We start from the raw sequence: 15,611 nt of genomic DNA, 5'->3' as shown, positions 1-15,611 counted from the left end.
GGGTGGGGCATCTTAGGGTTCTATAGGTGACACAGTACTTTGGGGAAACAGGAATGGACAGGAATGAGGCAGCAAGCTCTGGCTTGTTAGCCTGGGAGAGGCGACTTCTCTGGTTCTTTCCTGAGCTGGGCCCAGGGTGAGCTTCACGTAGAAGAGAAGCTACAGCCACATGAGAAGCAGGCCAAAGGCTTGTTTTTAGCCTTACCGTGCTGCACAGCAGATGGCACTGAGCTCGTCATGGTGGCCTCCAGAGGATTTTTCAGTCCCAAATAGACACAAGCGAAAGAAGGAAAATGAGCTTAAGCTTTTTTAAGAGCTCTCCTAGGGACAGAAGGAAGGCTGGAGACGTCCTGTTTCCTTGCTGGCTCCTATTGGAGAAGTGCTTATTTCTGGTTCTGGGTCCTTTAGGTAGGATATCGGGGTTCCTTTGGTGGAACACCATCTAGTTCTTTCCCTCTGTCTATTGTCTGACCTTGGTGCACCAAGCTGTCCATGTATGTCAATTTATGTCTCAGTTTTGCTTCTAGTTGCTTGAATGTTTTGTGTTTCATGTTTAAAACAAAAAATAGTTAAAACTTTAAATGCTGGTTGATTCACCGCTTGATTTAGTTTTAACTCCTTTCAAGAAAGGAACAAATAAAAAACAGTTTCAATTGGCCTTTGGAGCCCTGTACCTGTAGCTAGAGCCTAGGTCAGCTGGAGAAGATCCCTGGGGCTAAGTGTCTGCAGGAGCCAATCTTAAAGGCATCAGCAGCTTCACAGCTTCTATGGTAATGGAGCTGATGGCTGTTTCTCTTAGAAGGATCTCTGACTGTGATTATTGGATTCAACAGGTGACAAGGTGCTTCTCTTAAAATTACAGCTAGAAAAAGTAAAAATGGTGTTTGATCTAAATATTAAAGATATGTGTAGCCACTTCATTTTTTGTTTCTGATTGGCTGGTAATTCGGATGGAGTCATTCTAGACAACACGTGGCATGAGCCAACCCAGGGAAACAGGTCTAAATTGGGATAATATTTTAATAGCTTATAAAATAATTTAGGGCAATGTCTCTTTGTTGAGGAATTAGAGCCTGCACCATCGTTCGTTCATATGCAAGAATTGACAGTCAAACTTTAAAGCAGGGGGAATAGATTTAGTGTTTTGGAGAGACTGGATTTTGGAAAATAGATAGTTTGTTGGAGGTTGAGTTTTGCTTTCCAAAATTATGGTTGTGCTCTAGTGTTACAAGGGAAACGTAAAGATTATGGTTAATGACTGTCAGTGTTACATTGGCTACAGTTTACAGTTCGATCACAGACAGGCTCAAGATTCTAACTCACACATATTTGTAATTAAGAAAAAAATCAAACAGGAGGAGATTAACTTATAAGAGTATTACAGCCTGTTTGCTTACTCAAACTGCTATTTCAAGAAATACATGTAGAATTGTTATAGATTTAAAATATTGTTTTTATGCTGTTTCTTTATATCCTGGCAATTGTTAAAGGTTTTCATTAAGTGAGCTTGCTTATAATTTTGGAGAGCCCATGAAGTGATACCAATGGAAAGTTTTGCCTCGAGGAATCACTTTTGGCCCTATATTATGTAAAAAATTTTTGTCACTGCTTCAATACAAGAAGCTAAGACTTTGAATCTTTCAGTGTATATTATCCATTATATAGACATTTTAATTTTACTGCAAGCCTTTACTCTTGCAAAGTGCTTTAAGTTTTGAGTAGCTGTTGCTCCAGAAAAAGATTCAATATTCCTTTTCAATATTTGAGACATCAATTATATCCTAAACAAACTGTGGCACAGAAAATTCAAGATAGTTTACTTTAAATTATTTTTAAAAGCTTCTAAGATATGTTAAGTTTACCACAGGAGGATTTATGCCTTTGTTTGATATTCCCAAGGGAGATGCAAATTCTATTCCCCTAGACAATTAACTGAGGAGTGACTGAATAGCTTTACAGAAAGTAAAGAGAGCTACATGTACAGAATCTTAAGATTGAGTCATGGAAGTATTTTAGAAAAAGGACCTGATGAAACATACCTTATTCCAAACAGCAATTAAATTGGCTATTTTATGAGAAGGCAACATATATAATTGGATCATATGTTTATTCTCTTGAGTTTCCCCTGCCTCAGCACAGACTATTGAATTACATGCCATAGCTGCTGTTTTTAAGATGTTAAAAAAAAAAATCAAGCTTTCAGTTCGTATACTGGTAGCCAATATCTAGCGTATGGTTTGCAATTGATTAGATTCTTCCTCTTAGATATGGTTAACCGTCGAATTTCACAACTACTTATGCTAATACAACTGATTTAAGAGAAATGTGCTGTTCCTTTATAGGCCATTTAAGAACTCAGACTGGATTGCCAGGACCCATTAGAGAGGGCAAAGTCACAACAGATTTATATAACAGGCAGATTTTGGGCCTTGCATAGGAACAATTAGACAAGCTCACTCTTTATATCATCAAAATAGTAATAGCTAGAGACAATAATCTGGTATTCCTAGATTTATTTATGACTACTGACACTTTTTCAGACTTTCTGGTTGCAATTGCTTTAACAGGAGAAGCAACTAAAACTGTAATTGATCATTACGTACTTTATAAGGAGTGGGGACAGCTCCTCAAAAACGTAGTAAAATAATACTTAATGGAAAGATGAGGAAGGACATATGGGATATTTTCAACCCTTTATCATCGAAAATATTCCTGTTATGGGGAAGGGATGTTCTTCATGATATGGGAGCTGTCTTGACTATGCAACCTGCTCATAGAATGATTATTTTACCTTATGATCGAGAACAGGTAAGTAATTTGACTAGAACTTTTGGTGATTGATCCATTTTTTTTTTTCATGTTCCACTACTAGTCAGTTTGATAACCATTATCCTGAAAATAAAATTTGTCAGTTTTTTTTTAAGTTACATCCTGTGATCTTTCCCTCTATAGTAAAAACTCAGCCTTTGAGTGAGGCTAGATTAGTTTTCACTGATGGTTCTTCTAAGGGATACGCTGTGGTCCTTTCAGAGGGCAAGGTGGAGAAAATGATGCTTGACTGCACTCGGCACAGTTGGCTGAATTAAAGGCCCTTCCTTTGGCGCTATCTTTGTTTCCTGAAGAGCCCTGCAATATTTATACAGACAGTGTTTATGTATCTAATATTATTTTACCTTTGGAAACTGCTGCAGATGTTGCTCCTGTCTCTCCTATTTGCTCTTGTCTTTTGCAAGTGCAGGCACTGCTGTGGCAACGCAGAGATCTATTTATGTAGGGCACATCAGAGGTCATCTGGATTGCCTGGCCCCATGGCAGAAGGCAATGCTGCTGCTGATCTGTATACTAGGCCACAATTTGTAGCTATAGCTCTTGATTCTTATGATTTGGCCATTCAATTACATAGAAAATTTCATATAAATTCACAATCTTTAGGACATAGTAGAGGATGCACCAAGGAGCAAGGTGTTCAGGTAGTTACTCAATGTCCCTCATGTGCTCTGTTAATTCCCTCACCCAGTCTGGGTGTCAATCCTAGAGGATTGATGCCCAATGACATTTGGCAAATGGATGTCACACATGTACCTTCTTTTGGGAAACTGAAATATGTCCATGTGTCCATAGATACCTATTCAGGATTGATCTTTGCTTCTGCTCATAGTGGAGAAAGGATCAAAGATGTGAAAAGCCATTGTTTACAAGCCTTTGCCTTTATGAATGTGCCTAGGCAAATAAAAACTGATAATGGACCAGCATATACCAGCAAAACATTTCAACAATTTTGTGCTTATTATGATATTCTTAATAAAACAGGTATCCCTTACAATTCTCAAGGTCAAGCAATTGTAGGGGAAGGCCATTTGAGCATAAAAAACCAACTTGAAAGAATAACAGAGAGAGGGTATGCAGCTCCTCCTACTAAAATCATCAACTATTCTTTATATCTTAAATTTTTAATTGTGGATAAGGCTGGTCTCTCAGCGGCCGACAGACACTGGAGGAAGGACAGAGCACATACTGGTTTGGTTAAATGGAAAGATCTGGCCTCGAAGCCTGGAAGGACCTGACCCCATCATAGTCAGGGGTGAGAGGATCAGCTAAAAGCATCTTTCCCAAGGATGCTGAGGCCCTGTTTGGGTTCCTGAGAATTTTGTGCGTCCTGTGGATGACAGTCCGCCTGGAGATATACTAAAGCTTCATGAAGAATCCCCCGATCCTGATGCCAGTGGGATTACATAGCACGGCACAGCCTGCCGTTATTACAACAAACCGGTTGTGCAACAGGTAAAATGGCAGCTCACATAAAGGTAAAACGAGTAATTCTTAACCTTACTTTTCATCTTAAAGGATAGTCTATGTTTTGTTAAGATTTTTATAAAGCCAAGTTAAATAGCTCCTTTTTTCATTCATGTTTACTTTTAGTAATGTTTCCATAGCTGATTTAAGTATTACTCTTACCAATGCTAGTGTTATAGGATTGAGAGATATTCTGTACCCCATTAGTCTTGTTAGAAATGATAGTTATCTGCCTCCTAGACCAGCACATAGGTGCTGGCCTGGACCTTTAAGTACTGCCTCTTGAAGTGTATCTGATGTTCTTGAAACCTCCCTACATTTTTGCCCAATTAAGGAGAATAAAAATTTTCTGAAATCTGCGCCACGCATGTTGGTGCCGTTTTTCGTTTTTGGTTAGGAATGGGACTAAGGCAGTGTCAAGGGAGGAGATTCTCAATTGTTCTTCCAGGTCCTATCTACTGACCAGTTGCGGGGAACAGAAAGATTCTGCATTGATTATTCGAGTTCCTGGTGTGATCCCCATACCAGATGAAGGCTGATTCCCAGTGGTACTGTACAGGCATAAAAGAGACTTTTGGCACTACTGTGGCAGTCATTGCTGTCATCACCATTTCACCCACTGCTACTGCAGTGGCCAGTGTGGCCACATCTCAATCGGCAGCTGTCATTGGAACTATGGATATGTTGTCTGGAGAGGTTGCCATGGCATTGATTGTGCAGAACAGCATTAATACTCAGATTCAGTTGGTCATTCTTAATCTCAACCAACAAACTGCTCTCCTGCAGGAACAATTGGACTTTCTCTGGGAAACCCATGTTATATCTTGTTCTCTTTTATCATTCTCTGTGTAACCCTGTTAAAGGCCCTTAATAGCAGCAAGGCTGTTGGGGATTTAAATGCTTATCTTGATTGCTAAGGCAGCTGCCCTTGGGCTGTTTAAGTACCAACAGATCCAGTCTCAGGCTGAAACCAAACAGGTTTGGTTTTCATTGGCCGTGAATAATCTATCGGCCCAAATTAGGTTCAGTTTGTATGACAAGTAGTTAGCCAAAGATGGGCAGCCTTCTGAGACCATACTCGCCTAAGACAGAAACCCTGAGGACTGGCAGGGTTTTCAGAGACGGGAAAGAATTTTGGAACCCCAGTCTGATCCTAAGACAGGAGCTACTTAAAAAATAAAAGGGGGGGAATTGTTGGGCCCTACCTGGGTGTATCCCTTCCCCCTCGCTGAGCCTTTTCCCCTGCTATAGTAAGAAGTTCTGTTTCGTGACAACGCAGGCAAGTCATCAGCAAGCATCTACCGCAATGTGACCCAACTACAGAGCTACTACGACAGATGGAAGAGAACCACAAGAGTCATTGTGAACAGCTTCATCACGATTAGACTCAGAGAGATGAACGCAGTGTTTCAAGTGGCAGGTGTTTGAAGGAAGTCCACGAGTCCTCTCAGTACAAAATGTTTATGGTACTGGAAGAAAGGGTACGCCTATGTTGGGCAGGACAAAATAGTCAATTGTCATTTGTTCTACTTACACAAAAAATAATTGCCCCCTAAAAAGCCTGGTTTTCTGACAGGTATCTGTGCAAAACTCCTAGTTTAGCACAAACAACAGAAGTTTTTATCATATTAGCATGTGGCATAGTTCACATCTTCAATAGAACTTTACCTTCCCTGAAATGACAGTCAATACAGCCTCTAGCCCAGCATAACTGAGCTCTATCTTAAGCGCTCCAGCTCCTCTACCTGTGAGTGGTCATCTTCCTGATGCTGGGCCTCACTCTGCAGGGCCTCAGTCTGTCTGGCCACGGGGTCAGCAGCCCTGCAGGGCTGCTCGGGGCACTGGGCCTCTAGGCTGTCGTGCTCTAGCCCACTGGGCAACTGTTCCACCTTTTCCAGGTCTTCAATGTGGCTGACTGAGCTAGTCTCGCTCACAGCATCCGAGCTTCTCAGGGACCTTTTAAAAGGCTTCTGACCTAGAAACATGAGACAAGTATGCTGAAACTGGAGGTACATGGTGTAGCAAAGGCTCTGAGGTCCTGCCTGGTCACTGATTTTGCAGGAATGCTAGAATTCTGGCTCAGAAGCATCTCAGAGGTAAGGTGGGAACTAAAGAAAACTGTGACGCTAAAATGCTTCAGGTCAGTGATTCTCTGGTGACCCTAATGGGAGTGAACACTTCGATGAAATCAATGCTGCCTTTAGAGCATCATGGAGGCATTTCTATGGGAATATATCACAGGTGCATGAATGCTTGTTTCAGTGAAGGGAATGGAATTTTGGCTTAAAGAAAACAAAGGCGGGCTGGAGAGATGGCTCAGTGGTTAAGAGCTCCGACTGCTCTTCCAGAGGTTCTGAGTTCAATTCCCAGCAACCACATGGTGGCTCACAACCATCTGTAATGGGATCTGAAACCTTCTTCTGCTGTGTCTGAAGACACCTACAGTGTACTCACTCTACAGTGTACTCACATATGTAAAATAAATAAAAATTAAAAAAAAAAAAAAAAAAAAAAAAAAAAAGGCACGTGCAGGGAACAAGTTAGCCATCTCAACAGCATGTAGAGTTCATACCCTAAGTGGGATAGAACTGGTTTTCTTCTATCAATGATGGTGAAATGTCGAGAGGTTTAACCCACCTGGGAGCCTTTGTTTGCTTCGAGTGCCTGAGGGTGTAGGAGGTGGTGTCACTCCTGTACCTTGTACTTTGTAGACATAGGTGTATTCTGTGGACTCCAGAGAACCTGTAAGGAAAACAAAGGCGTGGGCAGAAGCTCCTGAGATGCCACCTGCCTTCAATTGGTTTTGTGTCCTAACCAGGTCTATCGCCATTTTGCTCCCAACTGACTTTGACCCAGCCTGCAGCTGCGCACATCTCTCCCCAGCCTCCGGTCCTGGAGGTCAATTAAGAGTGTGCGGTGCCAGGACCCACCCCGCTGGGAGACACATGGCAGCATGGACACGTGAGCATGGAAGAGCAGCTGCCCCTGCTGATGCTGAGCTCTGAGAGGTGAAGCATTGTTTGTTCACGGTGTCTTGAGACAAAGTTTCACGTAACCCTGATCAGCAACCTTCAGGCTCCTAAATGCCTGCATTATATCCTTGTGCCACCATACCAAGAAAATCTGGCTATTGTGAGAATCTAGCCATTATTTTCTGAAGAAGGATCAAAAGAAGGAACATCAAATTTTGGGAGCATTTCTTTGGTAGGATAGGAAAGGCATCACAACCTTTATTTCCAGAAGGTTGGTAATACTGCTAGTCACTGGTTTAAAAAAAAATCCCAGAACCGTGTGCTATAATCATCATGTTCCCCTTTCAGAAGGAGCCCTGCCCTGCATAGGACACTCAGAAGGGCTGCAGGGGACCAACAGTCCTTATGTCAGTGTCTACAGTGCAGTTCCCAGATGCTGGCCAACTGGACAGCCATGTTTGTTTCAAGGAAGAACAATGCACGTGCCGTAGAGTGTCTACTTGCTTTCTCACTGTTTCAGCAGGGACTGGGGGGTGGGGGGGATGACATGGCAGTAGGAGCAGGCTGCTTCATTTCAGACTCCTGGCAGAGAATCCAGGGAGGTATAAAAACATGAAGGTACTGGGGGCTAAAGGCATCTGGTCAAAATCTGAAAGAACAGATCTAGGCATAGACCAGTGAGAAGTCCTACCTGCTGTTAAGTTAAAACTTCTTCCCTTTTGTGAAGCCTGGACTGGAGAAAACCAATTCAGCACGGATCCTACTACAGGGATTTGCCGCAACACTCCCTGCAAAATAGAACCCTTGTTCAGGACCGTCTGCTGAGCCTGTTCCACTAGGGCACCAGTATGGAGAGTCCTGACAGGAACCTACCTCTTCCAGAAGCCGCTCCTCATTTGCCTTCTGTAGCTGAACCTGAGCCTCCTGAATCCCCTTCCGAACAACTTCTGTCATGTTCTCTAGAAGCTGCAAAAGCCAAGAAAGACACTGATTGCCTAAGCTGCTTGCACAGGGCCCACAATTATTTACAGTCAACAGCATTGGTGACATTTTCCCAGAAGTCTGTCAATATGTTAGAATTCTGCACTGAAATACATGGGCAAAAGTGAAACAGAAGAGATGAAAGCTCATGCAGACCAAGCAGACACAACCTTTCCAGCCTCATTTGCCAAACGAGAAATCACCACTTACATTCATACTGTAACTAGCACAGTTTAATGTAACTAGCACAGTTACATTCATACTGTAACTAGCACAGTTTAATGTAACTAGCACAGTTACATTCATACTGTAACTAGCACAGTTTAATGCTGAGACAAAATCAGAATAGCCAAGCCTGGGAAACACCCAGAGTCTAAAGTCTAACCAACAGCAAATGCACCAGCTCCTTGACCTTTTTAAAACTCTTTATCCCTTCTCTACCCAAGGGAACTGCAGCATGTCCCTGTGTCTGTCTGCTCTCAGACCAGGCTGGGTTGGAGTCTGTCCTCTAGCCTTGCAGGCTGCTCTTCCTTGGTACCCCACACTTGTGCCATTTGTCCTTGAGACTAGCTCCTTTAGTTAGGAAGTCTCACTTCAGCATACTACAGAGGTAAGCAATTTTCCAAAAGTTCATCTGTCCTAAGCCACAGTGTGAGTAAGCCACACTGCTCAGTTGTACATGGCTCTTTCCCTACACAGCCTATTGAGGTCAGTGGAGGGCAGAAACTGAAAAGACCTCCTGGCATTTCTGATGCCTGGCATAACCCCTAGATCACAGGTCTTAGCATAGGACCAACATTTGGGAAAGAAAAAAATGAACAGACAATTTGTCTTCGCCCCCCTCCCCATGTCCAATTGCAAAACTTGGGAAAGGCATGAAACTGGTTAATCTTACAGACCCTTGAGTTCTCTTCAATTTCCCGGGCTGTGACAGCAATGGTCTCCACTAGCTCAGAAACATCCACATCATCACTTGCCATGCCAATGTAAATGCAGCTCTTCATGCTTTTGTACTCAGGGCCTGAGGGAAGAAACAGGCAAGGCTGGCTCCTAGGTCCTCAGAGCAGATGGAGGCCCAGACAAGGTCCTTACTGACTGTCAAAGAGGCCTCCTTCCTAGGAAGAGGAAAATGTCTCTGATAGAGGAAAGGAAGGCTGAGGAGCTGGAGAGGGAGGGCAACATTACTCTGAGAGACACTTCATCTCCAGTTTGTCCTAAACCAGAACTCCCCACTTCTTTGGTGATGCAAATCAGCTACCATAAGCCAGTTAGACATGGTCTTCTTAAAGTTCACAGTGACTTAGAAAAGCAGTTCTTACCCATTTTAAATGTGAGGTCAGATTCCAGTTCATTTAACTTTTTCAGAAGTCCAGTGTGTATTTTTTCCCCCTCTGGATCAGATTGCAAACTGGTGTTATCATCATTAGCATGCTCATACCTAAAAACATCAGACAGCAGTAACAAATCTAAGATTGCGTATTTCTTCAGACAGGATTATGGGTGAGGTATAAGTTCCTAGAGATGAACACAGATATACAGTTATGAGTGTGAAGAGGAAACAGTGGCCATGTGTTATGATTAAACATCCACCATCTTAATAATGTTGTAAGCCTCAGTCTATGGCCCAGGAAAGCAATTTTCAAAGATAAAAGGAAACAGGAGAGAAAGGTGGGTCATTCAGGTGGGTCACCAGAAGACAGTGAGGCCAATATAGCTCTCTCCCATTAACTTGTTTGTAAGCTCTGTATATTCCTTATATCATGGGTCTGCCCTGGGCACTTGTGAACTAGCACATAGTGACCCCTGACTAAGTCTAATGCTGGACCAAACTGTCTACAGTAGACCTCTGTAAATACCCAGAGCACATCATGAGATCTTAGCAAATAATAGAATAGAATTCCACCTGGATATGTGAGTAACAGGACCCACTTATGCTTTGACAAAGCAATCTTTCACATCATGTAGCAAGCCAAATCATTACCTGACAACTCCAATTCCAGGCCAGTTGGGGTCATCCACATACAGGAGCCCCGCTGTCCCCTCTACCTCCTTCTTGAATTCTTCCCGTAGCTGTAGTGTACATGTCAGGACTGGCAGTTTGCTTTGGATGCAGGTGATGAGTTGATCTACATCCTCTCCTCGAGTTCCTAATGCTGAAACGCCCACAGAATGTTTGAGAAATGATTAAAGGCTGACTTGGCAACTTTTATTTACCACTAGCAAGGTCAAAGGTCAAGAGCTCAGTATGAACTGATGTTCATCATTTGGAGGTTCCTCCGAGATTGGGAGAGGACAACCTGACGGGATCATTCCAAAAGGCCAGCCGGCGAGGAAGTGGAACGTATTGGGGACAAGCGCAACCACAGGACAAAACTGGAAGTAAGTAGCACTACAAAGGTTTTGTCTTAGCCATGGGAACTACAAGTTCCTCATTATTGGTCGTAGATCAGCTTGTAAGTTTACTCAAACAACAAGGTACTAGCATTAAGGTAAAGACAGCCCAAGATTTTGTTAAAACTATAGAACAAGTCAGTCCTTGGTTTATAGCTAATGGCGGTTTGAATATTCCGGATTGGAAACAGGTTAAAAGGGATTTACAGAAGGCCCTCCAAGACGGGGGATCAGAGAGCATTCCAATTGCTACCTTTTCCTTATGGAGGTTAGTGAAGGATGTTTTACTTAGTGAAAATGCGAGGGTCAAAGAACAGATGATGGAAATTGAAAGGACATTTGGAATTGCACAGGATGAGCATACAAAAGAGTCAATTTGTAGGGACAGCAGTGACTCCGATTCAATTCCTATGAGTCTGATGCAGATGAGGTGATAACATTGGAGAGGGAGATTGAGGAATTGAGGGGGAAATTGAAAAAATATCGGAGTTGAGGTAAAAAGGGAAAAGAGAAGTTATCCCCTCTCCCGGAGCCCTTGGCACCCCCAGCTTATGATGATTATCTCCCTAATGAGGAACGGAGGATTGTAACTTCTGATTCTCCCCTTAGGGGAGTAATATTCTGACCCTCAAGAAGTAAAAATATTTATCCAGTCATAGAGATCCCTAATCCTGGCCATCCAGATCAGATGCGTCAACAGCACATTCCACTTACATTTAAGGAGTTGAAGGCCCTTAAAGAAGCAGTATCGTCCTATGGGGCCCTAGCTCCCTTCACTGTGGCCATGTTTGGCATCACTTCTAACTTGATACCTAGTGATTGGCAACAGCTTTGCCGTGTAGTCCTCAGTGAAGGGGATTATCTATTGTGGAGGGGTGAATATCAGGAACAATGTTTTGCCACTACCAGGCTTAATGCCCAGGCTGGCCACGGCAATAGAGATTTGGAAATGTTAACTGGCGCAGGTCAATATGCTCCTTTACAGGTATAGATTAACTATGATCCTGCTGTATATCTTCAAATTGCCACAGCGGCCATCAGAGCTTGGAAGGCCCTTCCCAATAAGGCAGCAGGAGATCAGTTATCAACGGTTATTCAGGGGCTATCTGAACCTTTCCAAGAATTTGTAGACAGGGAAGCTCTTTGGGGATGCAGACACTGCTATGCCTATAGTGAAACAAGTGGCTTTTGAAAATGCTAATAAGTATCGCAAGGAGGCTATCTGGCCTCGTAGATCTAAAAGCCTAAATGATTATATCAAGATTTGCAAGGAAATTGATGGAGCTTGTCATATGGGCCAGGTGATGGCAGCTTCCATTCAAAAGGGAGACCACAGAAGCAAGACTTGCTTCTCCTGTAGGCAGATGGGGCACTTTAGAAGAGAATGTGCTAAGAATAAGGCTATTAATGGACCAGGACTCCGCCTGTGATGCTGTAAAGGTCATCATTGGAGGAATGAATGGCAGCGCTCCAAGATGGATGTTGAGGGGCACCCTCTCTGATCGTTGGGAAATGGGCAACGGGGCCCACTCTGGGGCCCCCAAACCAGAGTGTATGGAGCCATGAATACTGCTGCCCCACATCCAGTTCGTTTCCTCCCTCAAAACAACCCCTTCATTTTCAAGACCTTATCAGAGGTACCCCAGGAAGTGTGGGATTGGACCTCTGTTCCTCCACCAGGGCAGTGTTAACACCTCAAATGGGTCCACAAGCCTTAGGGATGGGGGTCTATGGGCCACTACCTTTTGGCAGCATGGGCCTTCTTTTAAGACGAAGTAGTGCCCTCATGAAGGGAATTAGAATACTGCTCGGGGTCATCGATGCCGATTATACAGAAGAAATTAAAATCATGGTCTCTGTTGATAGGGGTGTGATAGTTATCCCCCAGTGAGACCATATAGCTCAGCTTATATTACTCCCCCAATTCAACACTGATAATCTAGTAAGGAAATTCAGCAGAGGGAATCCAGGATTTGGCTCCACTGGTATTAGCGCCTTTTGGGTTTCCTCTTTGGCAGAGTGGCCCATACTGATCTTGTGGATTGAAGGCAAGGCCTTTAAGAGAATATTAGATACTGGAGCAGACTCCACAGTCATTTCTAAGAGTTTCTGGCCTAAGGCATGGCCATTGGATACTACGAAGTTCCTATTGCAGGGAATTGGCACTGCTTCGGCCCCCTTTAGGAGTAGTAAAATACTTAAATGGAAAGACGAAGGACATATGGGATATTTTCAACCCTTTATCATCGATGATATTCCTGTTAATCTATGGGGAAGGGATGTTCTTCATGATATGGGAGCTGTCTTGACTACACAACCTGCTCAAAGAATGATGAAAAGTATGGGGAGGAGCCTGGGAAGGGGACTGGGAAAATTTTTTTACAGGGAAAACCCTACAGTATTAGTGAAGAGCAGATTACACACCATCTGGGACAGGAGTGGCCTGGGAAATTTATCTTAAGGGCCACTGCTAAAGAGCCTCTGGTATTCGACCTTTATCTATTACATGGAAATCTAATAAACCAGTGAAAGAATAACAGAGGGAGGGTATGCAGCTCCTCCTACTAAAATCATCAACTATTCTTTATATCTTAAATTTTTAATTGTGGATAAGGCTGGTCTCTCAGCGGCCGACAGACACTGGAGGAAGGACAGAGCACATACTGGTTTGGTTAAATGGAAAGATCTGGCCTCGGAAGCCTGGAAGGGACCTGACCCCATCATAGTCAGGGTGAGAGGATCAGCTCGCATCTTTCCCAAGGATGCTGAGGCCCCTGTTTGGGTTCCTGAGAATTTTGTGCGTCCTGTGGATGACAGTCCGCCTGGAGATATACTAAAGCTTCATGAAGAATCCCCCGATCCTGATGCCAGTGGGATTACATAGCACGGCACAGCCTGCCGTTATTACAACAAACCGGTTGTGCAACAGGTAAAATGGCAGCTCACATAAAGGTAAAACGAGTAATTCTTAACCTTACTTTTCATCTTAAAGGATAGTCTATGTTTTGTTAAGATTTTTATAAAGCCTAGTTAAATAGCTCCTTTTTTCATTCATGTTTACTTTTAGTAATGTTTCCATAGCTGATTTAAGTATTACTCTTACCAATGCTAGTGTTATAGGATTGAGAGATATTTTGTACCCCATTAGTCTTGTTAGAAATGATAGTTATCAGGGGTTGGGATTTAGCTCAGTGGTAGAGCGCTTGCCTAGGAAGCATAAGGCCCTGGGTTCGGTCCCCAGCTCCGAAAAAAAGAACCAAAAAAAAAAAAAAAAAAAAAAAATGATAGTTATCTGCCTCCTAGACCAGCACATAGGTGCTGGCCTGGACCTTTAAGTACTGCCTCTTGAAGTGTATCTGATGTTCTTGAAACCTCCCTACATTTTTGCCCAATTAAAGAGAATAAAAATTTTCTGAAATCTGCGCCACGCATGTTGGTGCCGTTTTTCGTTTTTGGTTAGGAATGGGACTAAGGCAGTGTCAAGGGAGGAGATTCTCAATTGTTCTTCCAGGTCCTATCTACTGACCAGTTGCGGGGAACAGAAAGATTCTGCATTGATTATTCGAGTTCCTGGTGTGATCCCCATACCAGATGAAGGCTGATTCCCAGTGGTACTGTACAGGCATAAAAGAGACTTTTGGCACTACTGTGGCAGTCATTGCTGTCATCACCATTTCACCCACTGCTACTGCAGTGGCCAGTGTGGCCACATCTCAATCGGCAGCTGTCATTGGAACTATGGATATGTTGTCTGGAGAGGTTGCCATGGCATTGATTGTGCAGAACAGCATTAATACTCAGATTCAGTTGGTCATTCTTAATCTCAACCAACAAACTGCTCTCCTGCAGGAACAATTGGACTTTCTCTGGGAAACCCATGTTATATCTTGTTCTCTTTTATCATTCTCTGTGTGTAACCCCTGTTAAGGCCCTTAATAGCAGCAAGGCTGTTGGGGATTTAAATGCTTATCTTGATTGCTAAGGCAGCTGCCCTTGGGCTGTTTTAAGTACCAACAGATCCAGTCTCAGGCTGAAACCAAACAGGTTTGGTTTTCATTGGCCGTGAATAATCTATCGGCCCAAATTAGGTTCAGTTTGTATGACAAGTAGTTAGCCAAAGATGGGCAGCCTTCTGAGACCATACTCGCCTAAGACAGAAACCCTGAGGACTGGCAGGGTTTTCAGAGACGGGAAAGAATTTTGGAACCCCAGTCTGATCCTAAGACAGGAGCTACTTAAAAAATAAAAGGGGGGGGAATTGTTGGGCCCTACCTGGGTGTATCCCTTCCCCCTCGCTGAGCCTTTTCCCCTGCTATAGCAAGAAGTTGTTTACACCCTTGGCAGCCGCTCCTGGCCCTGATTTGGGCCCAAGACTTTCCATGGCACTCTTCTCCCTCGCCAAGCCTTTCAGCTTGTTGTTGTTAAGAAATTGTTTACGCCTCTGTTTTGGAGGCTGGCACCTTCCATGACACAGATTTTTCCTGTTCTCCTGGTTGGGAATTTTCACCTGCTTTGTTGTTTTTCCACGGCTTTTGCCTCTGGTATATAAGAAATCTCAGTAAAGCCTTGGTGGCACTCTCTGAAAACGGGTGACCCGTGTACGTGTTTTCTTTCAATCCCACAGACCTATGCCCAATATTCATACACTGGTGGTGCAGGCAGCACCAAAGTGAAAAGGTTTTAGTTTTTTTTTTTTTTTTTTTTGAGACAGGATTCACTCTTTAGTTAAGGCCAGCCTCTAACTTATGGCAGGTCCTCCTGGCTCAACTTCCAAAGTGTTAGATATGAGCTGTTAATTATACTTAACTTAAACATTTTTAAACATCTAGCTATGGAAGAATCAGGTGATGAAAATTAACACACTTAGGGCTGGAACAATAGTTCTGTTGCTGAAGTGCTCGCTGTAGAAGCATGATAACCTGAGTCTGGAGTGGATCTCCATGGATCACTACATAAAACCGGGCATCGTGGTAT

The 15,611-nt window shown here is 43.3% G+C and overlaps 1 protein-coding gene across 1 annotated transcript in view; it reads right to left on the bottom strand.

The window, feature by feature from the left end:
- The window catches only part of Pdxdc1 (pyridoxal dependent decarboxylase domain containing 1), an 80,931-nt gene that overhangs the window by 2,544 nt on the left and 62,776 nt on the right, over positions 1 to 15,611 (bottom strand). The window contains exons 17-23 of the mRNA XM_032912810.1: positions 10,228 to 10,399; positions 9,566 to 9,684; positions 9,146 to 9,267; positions 8,139 to 8,231; positions 7,957 to 8,053; positions 6,931 to 7,035; positions 6,039 to 6,268 (exon numbers count right to left, since the gene is read on the bottom strand). Of these exons, the coding sequence (XP_032768701.1) occupies positions 6,039 to 6,268; positions 6,931 to 7,035; positions 7,957 to 8,053; positions 8,139 to 8,231; positions 9,146 to 9,267; positions 9,566 to 9,684; positions 10,228 to 10,399 (938 nt within the window). The remainder of the gene's footprint in view (positions 1 to 6,038; positions 6,269 to 6,930; positions 7,036 to 7,956; positions 8,054 to 8,138; positions 8,232 to 9,145; positions 9,268 to 9,565; positions 9,685 to 10,227; positions 10,400 to 15,611) is intronic.

Source organism: Rattus rattus, chromosome 9 (assembly GCF_011064425.1).
Source record: "Rattus rattus isolate New Zealand chromosome 9, Rrattus_CSIRO_v1, whole genome shotgun sequence".
NCBI lineage: Eukaryota > Metazoa > Chordata > Mammalia > Rodentia > Muridae > Rattus > Rattus rattus.
This window is presented reverse-complemented; position numbering and strand designations above follow the sequence as displayed.